Here is a 20024-nt window from a genome sequence, read left to right on the forward strand (position 1 = left end):
AAACAAGGAATAGATTTTTGAGGTGTACCACTTTCAGTGGAAATAAAAAATGTTTACTGACAAAAGCAGAAAAGTGAAAAAATGGCAAAGAATTAATTTGGCTTTCTAATTAAATCGGAACAACTGAGAGAAACAGAAACCAGCTTCTTAAGTATTAATGATGATCCATCAAATTCTCTATTCCCAAGAAAAATGATGAAAATTACCTGCTCAAATGAAACTTGACTAAAACTCCACTAACATTAGACAAGATATGTGTTTGTTGTGTTCCCATGTTAGGAGTCCATATTACTGTCAAACAATATCAGCTGTTTGCTTCATTTAATTTACCCATGTTTACAAATACAAGGTTGTGCCTGGATAATTGCAGGATTCTGTGTGATTGATTCAGTTAAATTCCTAAAGTCAAGTCACTAAATATACTGTATGAGAAGTGGTCAGTGACGAACAAAACATCATACATTATAGTAAATACAAAGCGGCCGCATATCAGTTGCATAGGGCCTTCTGATTTGCTTACTCTTTCTAGTCAGTAAATATAAGGAAAGTGGTAGACAATCTCAGTACACTGTATACTTCACTTACCTTTTCTTGTTAGTAAAAGAAATGTAGATGAAAGTTGCCTCCATTTATTAACACAGAAGCTTAACTGAGGCATTCTCTTAGACAAACTGCATCAATTTATATGCCATGAGACGCTGAAACTAAACAGCAACTTCTTCCCAGCATGCTCCACTCTCTTCAAGGCACAAACCCAACAGTAAATGGCAATGCCTAAGTATGCACTTGGCATGCTGAAATGATTGGTCAGTACATATCCAAAATCTCCAATTTTCAGCTTTAGTTGATATACAAACCAAGTTTTTCCTTTGTTATTTTTATCTGTCAGCAACAAAAACAAGTAGGTCTTATTTTTATAACTTAAATGTGCATATCGGCTCTAATGGTTACAACTATGTTCCTTATCATTTTCATTTCTCGTTTCCAGGTGACAGTCACAGATGCTGGACACTTACATGGACTGTCCACGCCTCCTTAACACCAGCAACTTCCTCCAAGCCTTTCTTGAAATCCCAGGCACTCCTAGGACAGCTAAGTGATTATAACCCATTCAGAGTAACATCCAAGGACATATAGGCCACTCTCATCTAGGCAAATGTGAGTTTTCATGAATTAGATCATCGGACTATACAACGCATTCTTGGAAGGAAAGCAGCAAGAAAAACAGTACTTTCTAACAAAGGACATACCAAAAGAAGTGTTATGTTTTATGGAAAAAAAGAAATTCTTTTGAACAAAATCACCTTGTCTGAGGCCTTGTGCTTCACAAGTATGTTTTTTAACACAGTATATTAAAGCACCAAAGCGGGATGAAGCCTATCTGGATTTAATATTTTGTAATAATAGGGATAGAATTAAGGGGGCAGAGATGACTGGACCACTAGGGTCAAGCAACCATAATATTATATAATAACATTCTTGGTGTTTTGTAAGAGTGCAGATGCAAAGACTAAAATTGTTAAGTTTAACTTTTATAGGGCAAATTTTAAGCAGATGGGGCAAAGTCTAAGGAGGACAGACTGGGATAAGCTGTTAAAGGTGGATACAGTTGAGGACCAGTGGAACAGGTTTAAAAATATTTTACATGTATAGGACAGGTACATACCTAAATTTGGAATTAATAGGAAATTTTAAAAAACTCTGCAGCAGGTTAATAAAGAGTTAAAAAAAAGAAGCTGCAAAGGAAAAAAACAGCTGTAAAAGGTTATAAGACTAATAACTCCAATGATCATAGAGCATATAAGAGCATGAGGGCAACCATTAAAAAGGATATTAGAAAGGTTAAAAGACAGTTGGAAGGGAATATAACAGATAAGGTGAAAGATGACCCAAAGAGATTCTTTCAGTACTTTAATAGTACAACGTAAAAAGAACAGTCAAGGAGGAGGTGAAATGCATCAGGAATAGTAAAGGGGAGTTAAAAAGTACAGACAGCAGACACTCTAAACTTTCATTTTTCTGAGGTCTTCACAAGTGAGGAAGTGGATAACCTTTCCTGAAGTAAATGGGACTACTAAGGAGGTTCTGAGTGATTTAGAAATTGTAGAGGGAGGAGTACTACTCAGATTAAATAGGCTAAAATCAAACAAATCGCCAGGACCAGATAATATTTATCCTTGAGTTCTTAAGGAGGCTAGCGACTGCATATATAAACCCTTGACACATACTTTTAGGAAGTCATGGTGCGAAGAACCGTCTCAGAATTGGCTGATGTTAAGAGTGGTGTCTCACAGAGGACACTTTTAGGGCCGCTGCTATTTTTAATATATATAAATGATTTAGATAGGAATATAAATAACTAGGGCGCTTCGCTCGAAAACCCCCATGTTTGGTTTTCAGGATACACACTTTTAAGATTTTTTTTTCTTTGAATTGTTGCTATTTCATTAGTTTCACTTTTATTTCAGAAGTTCTGTAAAAACAATATTTGTAATCTTGCGAGTCCCAATATGCTGAATCTTTTTAATGAGGTCAGGATAGGTTTCTCTGTTTGGAATTTCAGCACAGACAAAACGATCTACATCATCAGCAGTTAATAATTTTTTTTTACAAATTAAAAAAGTAAGTAGAGTTCTGTATTGGACTCCTGTCTGTAAAGTCGTGTTATTTTCCTCTCACCGTTCCAAAAGTACATGGGGTTACCAAGGTGATATCCCAGATTTTGTCTAGGTTTTTGTACAAGGGCTAGACAGAACATTTTTGACTCCTGGGGTAAATGCAGCTTTTTAAATAAGCAGACAGATAAATATATATACATGAACAAAGTAACCAATAAATGCATGTGCGGTAAACTCCGTTTTTGAAATTCTCAAGATTCTTTATTTGTCACATGCATAGTTAAACAGGACAACACGCAGTGAAATGCATCCTGATCTGCTTATCAAAAACTGTGCAAAGTTAGAAGAATATCAGTTAGATTAACAAAAAGTCATAGATTGAAAGGTAACAGTATAGTAGAACATAATAAATAAGTAAAATTATGTGAATAAAGTGTTAAGGTGCAAGAGTGTAGTAATTACTGTGCAAAACCAAAGTTAAGACTGGTGCATAGTTAAATGAGGCAGTTTGTTTGTTTGCGCTACTGCGATCTTTACTTTCTTTTTTTATATTTTCTAATTTTCCTACTTTCATATCCTTTGACTTTCTCCACTTGTGTATAGCGCCGTTTTTTTTTTTTTGAGCCTTTCTAATTTCACTGGTTTCATAGTCTCTAACCTGCTCTGCATGTGTTTATTGTCAACGTTTGTAAACGTCTCTGTGAAGTTCTACTTTCTTTTACTCATTGTCTTTTAATTCTGAGCCGGATTGGACGTGCTTTTTTTTCAATTCCACTTGTTCTGGGCTGATAATTACTTTTCTTATTTTCAGAATTTGCACCTCGATGATTCTTTTTTGCTCTTTTTTCTGTCCAACGCATTTGAGTCTCTTTTCTCCGCACTGCTTTCTTCTTCGCTTAGATTTCGACATTTAATTTATAACGTACCTTATACGCTTTATATGCACTGAGAGCCCTGGATCTGTGTGTGTTCAAATCCTTCACAAGACTGAATGTTTTGCTGCCTATTGTCCTATTTGACAGATTGTAAGTAGGCCGTGTCTTTGGTCTCGCGGGTCTTTAAAATGTCTTACGAGAAGATCACGTATCATAGACTTGCTTTTTGCATTCCAGGACAGGATTTCTTTTTATAATAGATAGACAAGCTGGTTAAGTTTGCAGATGATACCAAGATAAGTGGATTGGCAGATAATTTGGAATCTGTTAAATCATTACAGAAGGACTTGGACAGCATACAGGCTTGGGCAGATTTGTGGCAAATGAAATTTAATGTCAGTAAATGTAAAGTATTACACACAGGGAATAAAATGTTAGGTTTGAATACAAATGGGAGGTCTGATAATCGAGAGTACACCTTATGAGAAGGATTTAGGAGTCATAGTGGACTCTGCGCTATCAATTTCCAGACACTGTTCAGAAGCCATTAAGAAGGCGAACAGAATGTTAGGTTACACAGCACATTGTGTGGAGCACAAGTCCAAGGAGGTTCTGCTCAAGCTTTATAATGCCCTCATCTGGAGTACTGTGTGCAGTGTTGGCCTCTAGGCTACAAAAATAACATAGCGCTAGAACAGATCCAGAGAAGAGCAACTAGGCTCATTCCAGGGCTACAGAGGATGAATTATGAAGAAAGATTAAAAGAGCTGAGCCTTTTCAGTTTAAGCAAAAGAAGAATAAGATGTGACAGGACTGAAGTGTTTAAAATTATGAAGGGAATTAGTACAGTGGCTCAAGACTATTATTTTAAAATTAGTATAATCAAGAAAATGGGGACCCAGTTGTAAACTTAAGGGTAAATTTTGCACAAACATTCTTTACACAAAGAACCATAGACACTTGAATTAAGCTATCAAGTAGAGTGGTAGACAGTAAGACTTTAGGGACTTTCAAAAGTAGACGATGTTTTTTTTTTTAGAGGAATTATATAGATAGGACTGGAGAGCTTTGTTGGGCTGAATGGCCTGTTCTTGTCTTGATTGTTCCGATGTTCTCATGTTCTAAAGTCCTAGCAAACCATCAGAAACACAATACAGTAATTTTTGTTTGCTCTGCATTATGGAAGGTACTAGTGTAAAAAACAAGGCAATTATCTTCATGAACAAAAGCTAAACTCAAAAAAGCTAAATATAAAATCAGATCCACAACAAGAATGTCCCCAGTCAATGAAATGTCCACATGTATATCTTGTGAAGGAACTAAACAAGTTTACCTTGCAATGTAGTTATAAAATGTCAAAACATTTAAGACATTCTCTAAGAAGTTATGAGTGTCAGTTTTTCAAAATCAAAGTCTGACTAGTTTACATGAAACTCTTTGCTTCAGTCATTGCTGATCACAGAGACGTGGCCAATTTTTGAGGCATACTTCATCACATAAGGAGACTTAAATGTTACACATTCTAGTAAATATTAGACTCTATGTATAATGTGTATGTGTCAAAGATATATAAATACCTTTTAAAAAATGATGTTTCCATTTGTTCCACTGAATTGTATTATCTATGATTAACTAGGTGTGTGGCACAGTGCTGCCACATAGCTTTGATATTGGACTGAAATACTAAATTTTAAACTTTGTGTGGTTTTTGTATGACTTTCTTACACACTTTTTTTTCCAAGGACTTGGCTTTTCCTCCTACAATCCACAGATGGGCAGATAAGGTACCTGACTGACCACAGTAAGCTTAAGTAAATGTGGGTCTGAGTGTATGTATGTTCCCTGCAAAAGACAAGTGACCCATCCAGGGCTGGTTTCTACTCCATGGTGATGCTGACAGAGTAAACATCAGCATGCAGTGACCAAATATTTATATTTCACAATTTACCTTAATGGAAAATGTATAGTTTCATCATTAAAAATTTCAAACAGGAGTAACAGTCGGTAGCTCCCCTCTTTGCAAAACTTTAAATAAATAGTCAACAGCTGAATACTGTTTTAGTTTGATCCAATTTCTATTTGCCCAACTATGTCACATCTCTCATGCCATTGGTAAAAAGTTCATTTTTGCCTAGTACCTTGAGCATCCAAAAACTAAGCCAATTCATGTCTTAATAAAGGAAACAGGCCTGGTCTGGAATCAGTAGAAAAAAGGGGTCACAGTCAGGAATCTTGTAAAGGTAAAAGTAAACATGTACCTCTCTGTCAATGCCCCAAATATTTTCAATATAAATAAAAATGAACTTTATGTTAAAGGAAAATAAAACAGGACAGTCGATTAATTAATTAAAAAAAAAGTCCAATCCAAATAGAAAAATTAGCTGCACTATACTTGGTCAACTGGTTCTACTATGTTAAAGACAATTATTTTTAAATCCTCACTGTGATCATGTAGGATTTCTCTGGCCTTCTAGTATGTTAGGATAACAGGGTCCAGGAAATTGAGCATGAATGAAAGTACAATTCTGCTCTCATCAATGTGCAAAGAGACACTCAGTGGTAGTGCAGATACAACTGCAGTGGACTTTGATTTTCAGGATGCTTTTGAAGTAGATACATTTGTCATAAATACACCGCCATGAGAAAACAGTTGGATTTGCTCCTGTAATAGTGTGATATATAGTCCTAAACTGTAGTTCAGTGATGATACCAAGATATTTACTTTATTGTTGAATATGTTATGTTTTGTACTACAATCGAATTTCCCCTCGGGATTAATAATCTATCTATCTATCTATCTATCTATCTATCTATCTATCTATCTATCTATCTATCTATCTATCTATCTATCTATCTATCTATCTATCTATCTATCTATCTATCTATCTATCTATCTATCTAATCTGCACATTATTGTGTATCTGTATGAGTGTTGGTGTGTGAGTTAGTAAGCCCTGGAATAGAATGGTTCTCAGTCTGAAGTTTGCTCCTAATGGTGCCAGAAAAGGCACTAAATCTCAGTGATACAAAACTAAATAAGCAAGTTTGGAAACAGATTGATGGACTATTGTTGCCACAATGTATGATAAACAAAAAAGTTATCTGCAATCACACAATGCATTTTTCATTTTTACTTTTTTTTTTTACTTTTTACTACATAGCATGGGAATAAGTTGTGTATCAGAATATTTTAAAATCCACTTAATCTAATTCAAGATGATCTGGCCTAGAGTCTACATCTGCAGCCTTGGTTGCAAGATGGAAACTGATCGTGGCTAGAGATGCCAGTCCATCCTTGGGCCCACTCACTAACATCGTCGTACTCACATGGAGCCAGTTTGAAATCAGAAATCAACATTACACACACCTTTGGGAAGTTGTAGTGAATTCATCATTGTCCCCATCCACACAGTTCAAAAAAGTGATTAAGACAGATTAATAGGTGATTACATTAAACGGTACATAGTACGGTCCTGTTCAGACTATATACATCGGACTTCCAATACAACTCGGAGTCCTGCCACGTGCAAAAGTTCGCTGACGACACTGCTATCGTGGGCTGCATCAGGAGTGGGCAGGAGGAGGAGTATAGGAACCTAATCAAGGACTTTGTTAAATAGTGCGACTCAAACCACCTACAACTGAACACCAGCAAAACCAAGGAGCTGGTGGTGGATTTTAGGAGGACCAGGCCCCTTATGGACCCCGTGATCAGCAGAGGTGACTGTGTGCAGAGGGTGCAGACCTATAAATACCTGGGAGTGCAGCTGGATGATAAATTGGACTGGACTGCCAATACTGATGCTCTGGGCAAGAGAGGACAGAGCCGACTATACTTCCTTAGAAGGCTGGCATCCTTCAACATCTGCAATAAGATGCTGCAGATGTTCTATCAGACGGTTGTGCGAGTGCCTTCTTCTACGCGGTGGTGTGCTGGGGAGGCAGCATAAAGAAGAGGGACGCCTCACGCCTGGACAAACTGGTGAGGAAGACAGGCTCTACTGTAGGCACGGAGCTGGACAATTTGACATCCGTGGCAGAGCGACGGGCACTGAGCAGGCTGTCAATCATGGAGAATCCACTGCATCCACTAAACAGTATCATCTCCAGAAGGAGGAGCAGCTTCAGCGACAGACTGCTGTCAATGTCCTGCTCCACTGACAGACTGAGAAGATGATTCCTCCCCCATACTATGTGACTCTTCAATTCCACCCGGAGGAGTAAACGGTAATATTATACAAAGTTACTGTCTGTTATACCTGCATTTTTATCACTCTTTAATTTAGTATTGTTTTTTTTATCAGTATGCTGCTGCTGGAGTATGTGAATTTTCCCCTTGGGATTAAGAAAGAAAGAAAGAAAGAAAGAAGAAGAAAGAAAGAAAGAAAGAAAGAAAGAAAGAGAAGAAAGAAAGAAAGAAAGAATCTATCTATCTATCTATCTATCTATCTATCTATCTATCTATCTATCTATCTATCTATCTATCTATCTATCTATCTATCTATCTATCTATCTATCTATCTATCATTTAGTGTAAATAAAGGGAGGTTAAGAATAAATTATACAAAACACTAAGGAGGCTTTTTTGAGTACTGTGTGCAGTTTGGGTCTTCTTTTACAAAAGATAAATATAAATGCATTGGAGTAGGTCTACAAAAGAGCAATTACACTGATTCGAAGACTTCAGGGGTGGGGGCATCTATAAGCGAAGATTGAAAGAACTGAATATTTTCACTGTAAGCAAATGAAGATTAAAATTATGAAATTAATTAGTATGGTGGAATCCATCTGTTAATTTCATCAACAAGAACTTGGGAACACGTATGGAAGCTAGTTAAGGGAAAATTTTGCATTTTAAAATGAAAGAAAACTGTTCATACCATACAACTTTAATTTGGATATATAAGCTATATCATAATACTACCACCTAGGAATAGAAAGGTAAATTCTGAAACTGAGCGATTAGTTGATGGGAGACCACATAAGGTTCTAAGTAAATTATTGATATCTTAAGAGTTGAACATTTATCTTCCCATCTCTCTTGGGTCTGTCACAATCACATTGCATTTGTATTACCTCAGTGACCTTAAGTAATTTCTTTACACACATATAGATCTACCACAACATCATGTCAATCAGGTTCCAATTCTAAAACTAACTGCTACTTGTTATTGTGCCTCATCAGTATTTCTCTCAATGATGCTAAACAGGATTTCCTGAGTACAAAATAGTTATGATTTGGTTATGAAAAAACATGAACAAAATGACCATTTTAAGAAGAATGAACAATTCACTTTCTTGCAAAAATAAAGAAAATGTTACCTTTTTTTAGTTTTAAAGAATCATTACATCCATAATGGCTAACAAGGTATAACACCCTAGTATTCTAATTTGTAAACATTTCTATACAGGCAAGTGTGGTGTACTGGTTAAGGCTTTGGACTTTAAACCCTGAGGTTGTGGGTTCAAATCCCACTGCTGACACTGTGTGGCCATGGGCAAATCACTTGACCTGCCTGAGCTCCAAATGGAAAAAACTAAAAGAAATATAACAAATTCTATCATAATTGTTGCAAGTCACCTTGGATAAAGGTGTCAGCCAAATAAGTAAATGTATGTAAATATAAAGTAAATACCTATGCTCCAACTGGAAAAACAATTGTTGTAAGTCACCTTGGATATAGGCGTCACAGTAAAACCACAGTAAAATGGTTACATACAAGGTGTACAAATGATTGATTATACATTATCAGTTAAAACCACCATGGAACCAATAAAAAGGGCTATGCCCAAATGTTCTTATAATGAAGCAATGGCCTGCAGAGTGTGTGCGGCAGACTACAGCTGGTGTCCCATAATGTCTTATCTACGCTCTGTTGATTATAGCACCTGGGACACAGCTAGCAAACAAAGGGTCCTGAAATCACAAAGTCATTCCCAGAAGATGCCAGTTCTGTATGAATGATTACTGTTAGAAAATGACAGCAGGAAGGTTTACTACAAAAAGTTAAATAATGGGTAATGTTACTTTTGATATATTATTCAATCAAATTGGTCATACACATCAAAAGCAGAGACTAACTTATAGGTGATAGTGCCCAGAGTATGGGACTCACTGGTCTAGTAGTGTACCACCCAGGAATGCTGTATATCATAAACTGTTGTCTTTATTTGTGAATTTATTGGTTGCTTGCACTAAGAGAGAAATGGGATTCATTGCTTACTCTAATCTAGTCCACTGTGGCGAGGACTGCACAAACCCTAAACCACTGCTGAAACAGTCAGTACTATACTGGACTCTATGAATAGAGTGCCACAGCAATGAGTTACTATTATTGGTGATTCATGGAGCATGGCACTAAGAACTTATGCAGGCTCTGTGCCATATCTACTAGTCTTTCCATGGGGTTGGTGCACTGAGTCTCTCAGAATCTTTCTGACAGGTGCTGAAACATTACTGTAATTACCATTGGCAAGATCATCCCACTATCACATTCATATGGCCAACATTTGCCTGATAGTTTTTATCTGACCACTCTACAAAAACATTGACTATGCCTCTGTCAAAGGCACTAAGTCATGCATATGATTGAGAAATGTGTTGTGAAGGACACTGCAACTGAGCCACAGAGGGAAGAGAAAAATCTTATATAATCTCATATACAGTGCCTCCGGAAAGTATTCACAGCGCATCACTTTTTCCACATTTTGTTATGTTACAGCCTTACTCCAGAATGGATTCAATTCATTTTTTTCCTCAGAATTCTACACACAACACCCCATAATGACAACGTGAAAAAAGTTTACTTGAGATTTTTGCAAATTTATTAAAAATAAAAAAATTGAGAAAGCACATGTACACAAGTATTCACAGCCTTTGCCATGAAGCTCGAAATTGAGCTCAGGTGCATCCTGTTTCCCCTGATCATCCTTGAGATGTTTCTGCAGCTTAATTGGAGTCCACCTGTGGTAAATTCAGTTGGTTGGACATGATTTAGAAAGGCACACACCTGTCTATATAAGGTCCCACAGTTGACAGTTCTTGTCAGAGCACAAACCAAGCATGAAGTCAAAGGAATTGTCTGTAGACCTCCGAGACAGGATTGTCTCGAGGCACAAATCTGGAGAAGGTTACAGAAAAATTTCTGCTGCTTTGAAGGTCCCAATGAGCACAGTGGCCTCCATCATCTGTAAGTGGAAGAAGTTCAAAACCACCAGGACTCTTCCTAGAGCTGGCCGGCCATCTAAACTGAGCGATCGGGGGAGAAGGGCCTTAGTCAGGGAGGTGACCAAGAACTCAATGGTCACTCTGTCAGAGCTCCAGAGGTCCTCTGTGGAGAGAGGAGAACCTTGCAGAAGGACAACCATCTCTGCAGCAATCCACCAATCAGGCCTGTATGGTAGAGTGGCCAGATGGAAGCCACTCCTTAGTAAAAGGCACATGGCAGCCCGCCTGGAGTTTGCCAAAAGGCACCTGAAGGACTCTCAGACCATGAGAAAGAAAATTCTCTGGTCTGATGAGACAAAGACTGAACTCTTTGGTGTGAATGCCAGATGTCACGTTTGGAGGAAACCTGGCACCATCCTGGATGAAAACCTGCTCCAGAGCGCTCTTGACCTCAGACTGGGGCGACGGTTCATCTTTCAGCAGGACAACGACCCTAAGCACACAGCCAAGATATCAAAAGAGTGGCTTCAGGACAACTCTGTGAATGTCCTTGAGTGGCCCAGCCAGAGCCCAGACTTGAATCCGACTGAACATCTCTGGAGAGATCTTAAAATGGCTGTGCACCAACGCTTCCCATCCAACCTGATGGAGCTTGAGAGGTGCTGCAAAGAGGAATGGGCGAAACTGGCCAAGGATAGGTGTGCCAGGCTTGTGGCATCATATTCAAAAAGACTTGAGGCTGTAATTGCTGCCAGAGGTGCATCAACAAAGTATTGAGCAAAGGCTGTGAATACTTATGTACATGTGATTTCTCAGTTTTTTTTATTTTTAATAAATTTGCAAACACCTCAAGTAAACTTTTTTCACATTGTCATTATGAGGTGTTGTGTGCAGAATTCTGAGGAAAAAAATGAATTTAATCTATTTTGGAATAAGGCTGTAACATAACAAAATGTGGAAAAAGTGATGCGCTGTGAATACTTTCCGGATGCACTATAGTAAGAGTAGGATAAACAGACCTGCCCGGTCACTGCTTGACCATAGTTTGATTTCTGACTGGAGCAGCCTTATGTTCAAGAGTGTGAATGCATGCAAAAGTGTACAATGCAGCAGCAACAATGTCAGGATCACCAATACAATGGCCAGGATAAAATAGGCTTGGAAAATGGTCAAGTTCACTTTAATTAAAGGGGTACATTGTTAGGTACAGACAATTTACTCCTAGAAACTAACAGCACATATAATTATAAGCTTCCATAATGATCACACAGACTACATTATTAAGTAAGCTTAAATGTGTCTTTCTAGCACACACAATCTATATTTTCCAGTCCATTAGTAATCATGTTTGCTCTGACTTCTAATTCACTGCAGCATTAGTTAAAAAATAAATGCCATGATTAGTTTTTTTTTATTAAGAGGAGGACAAAGGCACTTCCGATGCAAAAAATAAAATTACCAAGATATGCAAAAAAACTATATTAATGCAATAAAACTATACAAATTAGTTGTAATATTTAGATGTGGATCAACAAATTTGGAAGGAAAAGACTATTTAGGGTATCCAAAAACCTTAGCAAGTGCAAAAAATGTTTTATTGATAAAAATATTTTTTATTGTTAATGTGAAACTATTGAATTCTGAGAAGAATGTTAAGATAAGTAAATCTGAAATAAAATAAATCACCTTTAACTTTGTTCCCGTACTGTATATTAAGTAATGGGCTTCTCCTTAAGCTTCAACCTAAACTGCAAACTAAAGTATAAGCATCATTCAACTTTCTAAAACAAAACATTTAAAAGTAATAACTAATGATTAAATACAAAATATTTTTAAAAATCAATATTTATTTTAGAATATCTTTCATAGTTAACAAGTACTGTATGTTATTTGGTTTCTGATGCTGTATTAATTTGTATTAGTGTTTAAAACTTTATCATTTTGGCAACATCACATCACTGCAATTGAATTGAATATACTACCAAAAAAGGAAATGACCTTGAGATGAATACATTACAAAATACGCAATGATAACCTTCAAAGCATCATTAATATTTGTTTATGGCCTATGCTGCACCTCACCTGGTACTTGCTCTTATGTCCCAGTAGCGTATATAAGTGTCATATCCACAAGACAGTAGAGTTGAAGGTGTCTCATAGAAAACATCGAGGATTCCTGCTCCTCTACGAAAATCCATACCCAAGCAAGAGAGCAGCTGACAACTGGAAGACAAGAGAAATGTTTGATGAAAGGTAGTTAACAGAACAAACCCATTAACTTGGCAGTGGCAAAGGTGTATGGATTATACATAACACAGAAGTAATAAAAACTAAGACCAAAACTGAGTACAGAAAGTAGAACATAAGAAATATGATAAATGAGAGAAGCCCATTCAGTCAATGAAGTTGTTTATTTAGCTAATAGCTAAGCTGTCCCAGTATCTCATCCAGGTACTTCTTAAAGGTTGTCAAGGTTTCTGTTTCTACTACATGTCTCAGAAGTTTGATCCAGAGTCCCACAACTCTCAATGTAAAACATTGCTTCCTGGTTTCAGTCTTAAATGCACTTTCCCTTAATTTCCACTGGTGTCCTCAATGTGATTCACTCTTAAGCTGAAAAAATTCTGCTGAAGACCTGGATTAGGTCCCCACACAGTGTCTTCTGCTCGAGGCTAGAAAGGTTTAATTCTCTGAGTCTGTCAGAGTTGGACATGTCCTTAAGTCCTGGGATACACCTGGTTGCTCTCCTCTGCACAGCTTCAAGTACTGCTATGTCTTTTTTTTATCGTATGCAAGCAATACTCCTGATGTGGTCTCATTTGTGTGTTACATAGTCTTAGCATAAAGTCCCTTGATTTAAATTTACTGGTTTTTATGATATGACCTAACATTTTATTTGCTTTTTAATTGATTCCACACACCTGATATGCAAAGTTCAGCCTGTGGGCCTATTCCAGTCTAGAAATGATTTTGATTGGCTCACCAATCAGACCAGAGTGTGACAGCAACAATATTTGATTGCCTTCACTTCTGGACATCAGCCAATGAGCTACGGCTAATACGTGCTTAGAATTAGATAACATGCAGTGGCAAGCAGTAGGAAGTGTAGAAAAGCAGACCATGAAAACAGACATATCAGTGCTTAATGGACAAAAATGTTTGTCATTATTTTACCATCCCATGCCCACCAGTCCACTCTCTTAAATTTGTCAAACCACGCGTTTAATTAACAATTATGAAACTAAGCATGCTAGCTTTCATGTTGCTTTCCTGCCTGGTAGCCCAGCCAGATGAAACAGAATTTCTTCCCTGCAACATTCCTACAAAAACTCTTTTGACAATTCTCACAGCTGTGGCAGATACACACAGAAGGCAATGGCAGATACATTTTGTATTACTTAGAAATTACCTAATAAGACCAAGCCATTTTGGATGTTGAACTGGTTCTACCTATACCCTTGAGTTGAAATTTTCAACAATGAACCTCATTAAGATTTAGAGATGTAACAAACTCCAGTAATATGCATCTCAACCAGTGCATGCAGCTTGCCATCACCTCTTACAAGACTGTCTTCAACAAACACACCATGGACAGACAGTGTCACCCATCCTACTAACAAGGTGTTTATTACCTATCTACCTACAATATATTTAGTTTAACCTGAAACATAACCATTTTTTGTGAACATGCAGTGGTGGTTGCTCATAATATAGAGATTAATGTGAAAGAAATATCATTGATTGTTACCCCTGTTTATAACATAATTAAAACTAACACCTGGCATACTGGCCTTTGGCTCTAGAAATGGCCCTCAGACCCAACAGCATGAGTATCAGTGACTTAGACGATGAACATGTGTCAATATGAACCCCTAAATGCTTCTCAGAGGCTGCTTCCTGGATGACAGTGTCTCCCATCTTATATTTATAATCGATGCTCCTTTAGCCCATGTGTATCACTTTGCACTTTTCTATATTAAACTGCATTTTCCAAGTGTTTGCCCAGTTCTTCATCCAGGTGTTTTTGAATTTTTTTTTTTTGCCTCCTTAAAGTCTGCTATTCGTCCAGTTTTAGTGTCATCAGTTTTATAACTATACCAGAATAAATGTCATTAACATAAACCAGAAACAACAGTGGAGTCAACAACAGCTAACACCACAATATAAAATAGGAATAAAAATGTAGTCTGCGGTGGGTTGGCACCCTGCCCGGGATTGGTTCCTGCCTTGTGCCCTGTGTTGGCTGGGATTGGCTCCAGCAGACCCCCGTGACCCTGTGTTCGGATTCAGCGGGTTGGAAAATGGATGGATGGTTAAAAATGTAGTACAAGGTATTTGATAAGGTCTTATATTTTTCTATCATTGAATATTTTTCACAATGAATTTAATCAGAGAGTATTGGGAGTATAATAATCTAAGAGAAAAAACAACAGTTCAGTGCTTCTTACATTTGTTTTGTGATTCAGACAAATAAAAATTCAGACTAGATATGAAAATGTTACTGCACTCAACGGATTGGACTAAGGACAGGTTGATGAACAATCAGGCCTGACGTAAAAAATTTAATTTAGTCCTTATCCGTGCTTTCTGAGTGAAGTTGTCAGCATATGGTTTCTAGGGGTACATTATGTCCTGAATGTCCCTGAAAGGAAAATGTCAGTCAGAGGTGAATTACCTAAGCATAAATCTCGGAAAATAGCAACTTTTTTCCAAAAACAAAATAGCTTTGCTTGAAAGCACAAATTATCCAAGAATGTCGTTTAGGGATTGGCAGACTTCTTTCATCCCTATGCTCAATACATTCTTAATGTTCACTGTTCTATTCTTGGACAGTGTATACATTTGTAACCATGAAAAATTTTAGTGTTGAGTGTTGTGTTTCAACAGGAAATTTACATACATTTAAATAGGATTTTTTACATAGATATAAATTTACTATTCAACACAATCAATGATAATTTTGGGGTACACTGTATATCTGGATTTTATACTTTTTATTGATCCTTTGCTGTCAAGTTCTGCAAGGATACTTGAGATCATTAACAGGGAAGCAAACATCAAGCATTGCCCCAGATTCTTCATCACACTCAAGCCTAGGTTTTAACTGGGCCAATGAGACATTCACTTATTAATATATTTTTGTAAATGACATTGTTCAGGTACTTGCTGCTAAAGGCAAGTTTTTTTTTGGAGCTACAGCAGTGTTGTTTTAGTTTGGAAAAACAGATATCACTATTTCAGTTTAACAGGCGTTTGCAACCAACATAGTAGGTTTTTCATAATGACTTGCCTAATTCCAACTAATTTTCTCTTTCTTGGAAAGATTTCCAGCTCCTGCCAATGAATGATGTCAGTATACAGTAATTTGATGTTGCTGCAGCTCTTTAACATAGGCATGGTGTTTCCTGGGTGATGTGCTGTATTGGCTCTGGGTGGTTATTAGGAATATAGATCATTTTACTCGGGAATGACACAAGAAGGTCCCATGGTTCAGAATCTTTAGCCAAAATAGCATTTTTGGTTTAACAAAAAGCAAAAAAAAAAATAAAATTTAATACTCAATTACACCCACATAGGGCCAGTTTGAAAAACCATATACTCTCCTTCAGAAATAAATCTATATCACTACCTACTCAGTTTGACACAATGAGAACATATTACTTAATGTTATTTCTGTATTAAAAACATCTATGTATTCAAAGTGTAATTTTTTAACCTGCTTAATTTGAATATATTCCAGCCGATTTGGGTATACCTACACTGGGTCCATAAATATTTGGACAGAGACAACCTTTTTCTAATTTTGGTTCTGTACATTACCACAATGAATTTTAAATGAAACAACTCAGATGCAGTTGAAGTGCAGACTTTCAGCTTTAATTCAGTGGGGTGAACAAAACGATTGAATAAAAATGTGAGGCAACTAAAGCATTTTTTTTAACACAATCCCTTCATTTCAGGGGCTCAAAAGAAATTGGACAAATTAAATAACTGGAAATAAAATGTTAATTTCTAATACTTGGTTGAAAACCCTTTGCTGGCAATGACAGCCTGAAATCTTGAACTCACGGACATCACCAGATGCTGGGTTTCCTCCTTTTTAATGCTCTGCCAGGCCTTTACTGCAGCGGCTTTCAGTTGCTGTTTGTTTGTGGGCCTTTCTGTCTGAAGTTTAGTGTTCAACAAGTGAAATGCATACTCAATTGGGTTAAGATCAGGTGACTGACTTGGCCATTCAAGAATTTTCCACTTCTTTGCTTTAATAAACTGTTTTGGGTCATTGTCCATCTGTATTATGAAATGCCGCCCAATCAATTTGACTGCATTTAGCTGGATTTGAGCAGACAGTATGTCTCTGAACACCTCAGAATTCATTTGGCTGCTTCTGTCCTGTGTCACATCATCAATAAACACTAGTGTCCCAGTGCCACTGGCAGCCATGCACGCCCAAGCCATCACACTGCCTCCACCGTGTTTTACAGATGATGTGGTATGCTTTGGATAATGAGCTGTTCCACACCTTCTCCATACTGTTTTTCCTGCCATCATTCTGGTTGAGGGTGATCTTGGTTTCATCTGTCCAAATAATGTTTTTCCAGAACTGTGCTGGCTTTTTTAGATGTTCTTTAGCAAAGTCCAAACTAGCCTTCTATTCTTGAGGCTTATGAGTGGCTTGCACCTTGCAGTGCACCCTCTGTATTTACTTTCATGCAGTCTTCTCTTTATGGTAGACTAGGATATCGATACGCCTACCCCCTGGAGAGTGTTGTTCACTTGGTTGGCTGTTGTGAAGGGGTTTCTCTTCACCATGGAAATGATTCTGTGATCATCCACCACTGTTGTCTTCCATGGACGTTCAGGTCTTTTTGCGTTGCTGAGTTCACCAGTGCTTGCTTTCATTCTCAGGATGTACCAAACTGTAGGTTTTGCCACTCGTAATATTGTAGCAATTTCTCAGATGGGTTTTTTTCTGTTTTCGCAGCTTAAGGATGGCTTCTTTCACCTGCATGGCTCCTTTGACCACATGTTGTCTGTTCACAGCAAAATCTTCCAGATGCAAGCACCACACCTCAAATCAACTCCAGGCCTTTTATCTGCTTAATTGATAATGACATAACAACAGACTTGCCCACACCTGCCCATGAAATAGCCTTTGAGTCAATTGTCCAATTACTTTTGAGCCCCTGAAATGAAGGGATTGTGTTAAAAAAATGCTTTAGTTGCCTCACATTTTTATGCAATCGTTTTGTTCACCCCACTGAATTAAAGCTGAAAGTCTGCACTTCAACTGCATCTGAATTGTTTCATTTAAAATTCATTGTGGTAATGTATAGAACCAAAATTAGAAAAAAGTTGTCTCTGTCCAAATATTTATGGACCTAACTGTAAGGTCAATATACAATTGCCACTTATCCTACTAATTATTGTATCGTTGAAATACAAGATGAAAACTAAAGTACCAGGACAAAAAGCATATAGACGCAAGAGAAGGTGCATACGTTATCCCAGACAATGACCCGGCTGACTTTCAAATCCACTCTCCTAACACAGTAAGCCAGTAGTGCGAAGTACAGTGCCACTATCTTCAAATTTTCTATAGTGTTAATTTTAATAATGTTAATATCTAAAAACATTACACAAATAGAAGGAAAGCTGGATATGCTGCTGACACTTTAGAAAGACAACTATCTCTATGACTTTTGAGCATCTGAAGTAACTTGTTACTGCCGTCCAGCCTCTGATCCCCCCACTCTCTATCCCACCCTCACTGTAGCAAAACGCCTTCATTCTGTCAGCTAATCCCCGACCCCAGTCCTCTTGGAGTAACTACAGACCACACAAAAGAGAAATCAAGTACTAGGAGATGTTAAAATAAGTAAACACCTTTGTGTCACAGAAATCGCTCAGAAAGCAGATTAGCAGCTAAGAAAATAAAGAAGCTGTGGCCCATTCCCAGATGAGAAAAGCTAGAGGCCTAGCTTCTCTCTGTAGGCAACACGCTTCTGTGATCACAGTCGGGTTCACCCACTGGGGCCAGCTCACTCCCCAAGCTACAACTCCAAAGAGCAGATTATGTAGAATAACAATTTCTTTGTTGTCATCTAATTCCCTCCATGACCGTGACTGTGTGTGACTTATGGGCCCTTGATACCTGGTCCCTAGCAACCATTTATAGGGGCTAGCTGACCCTGGAGACCGCCCCCCATGCTAGCTTCTCCAACAAGCCTTAACATCGAGAGAAAACTAGTAATCCCCAACCTTCACTCCAGGGAAGAACGTTATTGGATAGGAGTTTTCTCAGCAATGGGGTCTCTCAACAAACCATAAGGCTGATGGTGTGCTTAATGGAAAATTATTTTATCTCTTCAATGGAACTATGATATGGCGGGGGCTGAGGGGGTAGAAAAATCACCTTAAAGTTAACTTAGATGCTCAACTATTGTCTCATTCATAAGCTAACACTGTATATACTACTGCAGAATACACAATTTATATTTTCTACCTTGGTGAAAATGACACTCATTATAAATCAACACTAGAAAATGCACATCTAAAAGAACAGCCTTTGAGAGTTAAACCAGCTGTTCTCAGTCATTTTTAGGTTGAGATTTAATTTTATGGTATTGTTACATCTATGCCGCTATTGTTTTGTTAAAATTTATGGTACTTAAAGGTGCACACTCCTGTCACATTACTAAATATATTGTCTGTACAGGAAATAAAATCAAAGTTACCAGTGATATTAAAAATTAAAATTAAGTACAGGTAACAATTAATTATTTGTAACTTAATTCTATAATGTGGGCTAAGCAAATTATTCAGTGAACTTGTGAATCTTATTTAGGTGGAGACATATATCCATATCCATCTACTTTGTAATTTTTAAGATGCTGCAGGAGTTTAAGAAGAATTTGATTTACAATGTCTGTGATATCATACAGCTCTTTAATCCAGAGCAGAAGAATTTTAACTTCAGATTTTTAAACACTGCACGTGACCTTTATACACAGCACTATGACTTTACTAGTGAAAGCCTGCATTTGATCTTTATACACTGTACTATGACTTTACTAGTGAAAGCCAGTGGGCATGCTGATAAATAGACTACGCAAAAGATCGGATTGCTGTTTTCTCTGTTAAGAAGTATACTGAAAGGATACTGAAAGTATCAAATTCAGAAATTAATATTAAAATGTTTATTTCCCACATACCAAAAATAAGTATGCCTGTATACATTCCTTTATTTCTGAAGTATAACAATGAAGCTCATTTTCTTAGACAATGTGTTTCTAAAAAAATTCAGACAGCATTAAATGAACACTAGTAACAGTTGTCAGACAAAGTTAAAGAAAGAGAATGACA

General features: G+C 37.3%; 2 protein-coding genes across 2 annotated transcripts in view; one reads left to right on the forward strand and one right to left on the reverse strand.

Moving 5' to 3' along the window:
• The window catches only part of LOC114647247 (cytosolic purine 5'-nucleotidase), a 1192165-nt gene that overhangs the window by 925290 nt on the left and 246851 nt on the right, over window positions 1-20024 (forward strand). The window lies entirely within an intron of this gene.
• fbxw4 (F-box and WD repeat domain containing 4) overlaps window positions 1-20024 on the reverse strand; it is a 223638-nt gene that overhangs the window by 7686 nt on the left and 195928 nt on the right. The window contains exon 7 of the mRNA XM_028795904.2: window positions 12744-12884. Coding sequence (XP_028651737.1) covers window positions 12744-12884 — 141 coding nt within the window. The remainder of the gene's footprint in view (window positions 1-12743; window positions 12885-20024) is intronic.

This window comes from Erpetoichthys calabaricus, chromosome 2 (assembly GCF_900747795.2).
Source record: "Erpetoichthys calabaricus chromosome 2, fErpCal1.3, whole genome shotgun sequence".
NCBI classification, from domain to species: Eukaryota; Metazoa; Chordata; class Cladistia; order Polypteriformes; family Polypteridae; genus Erpetoichthys; species Erpetoichthys calabaricus.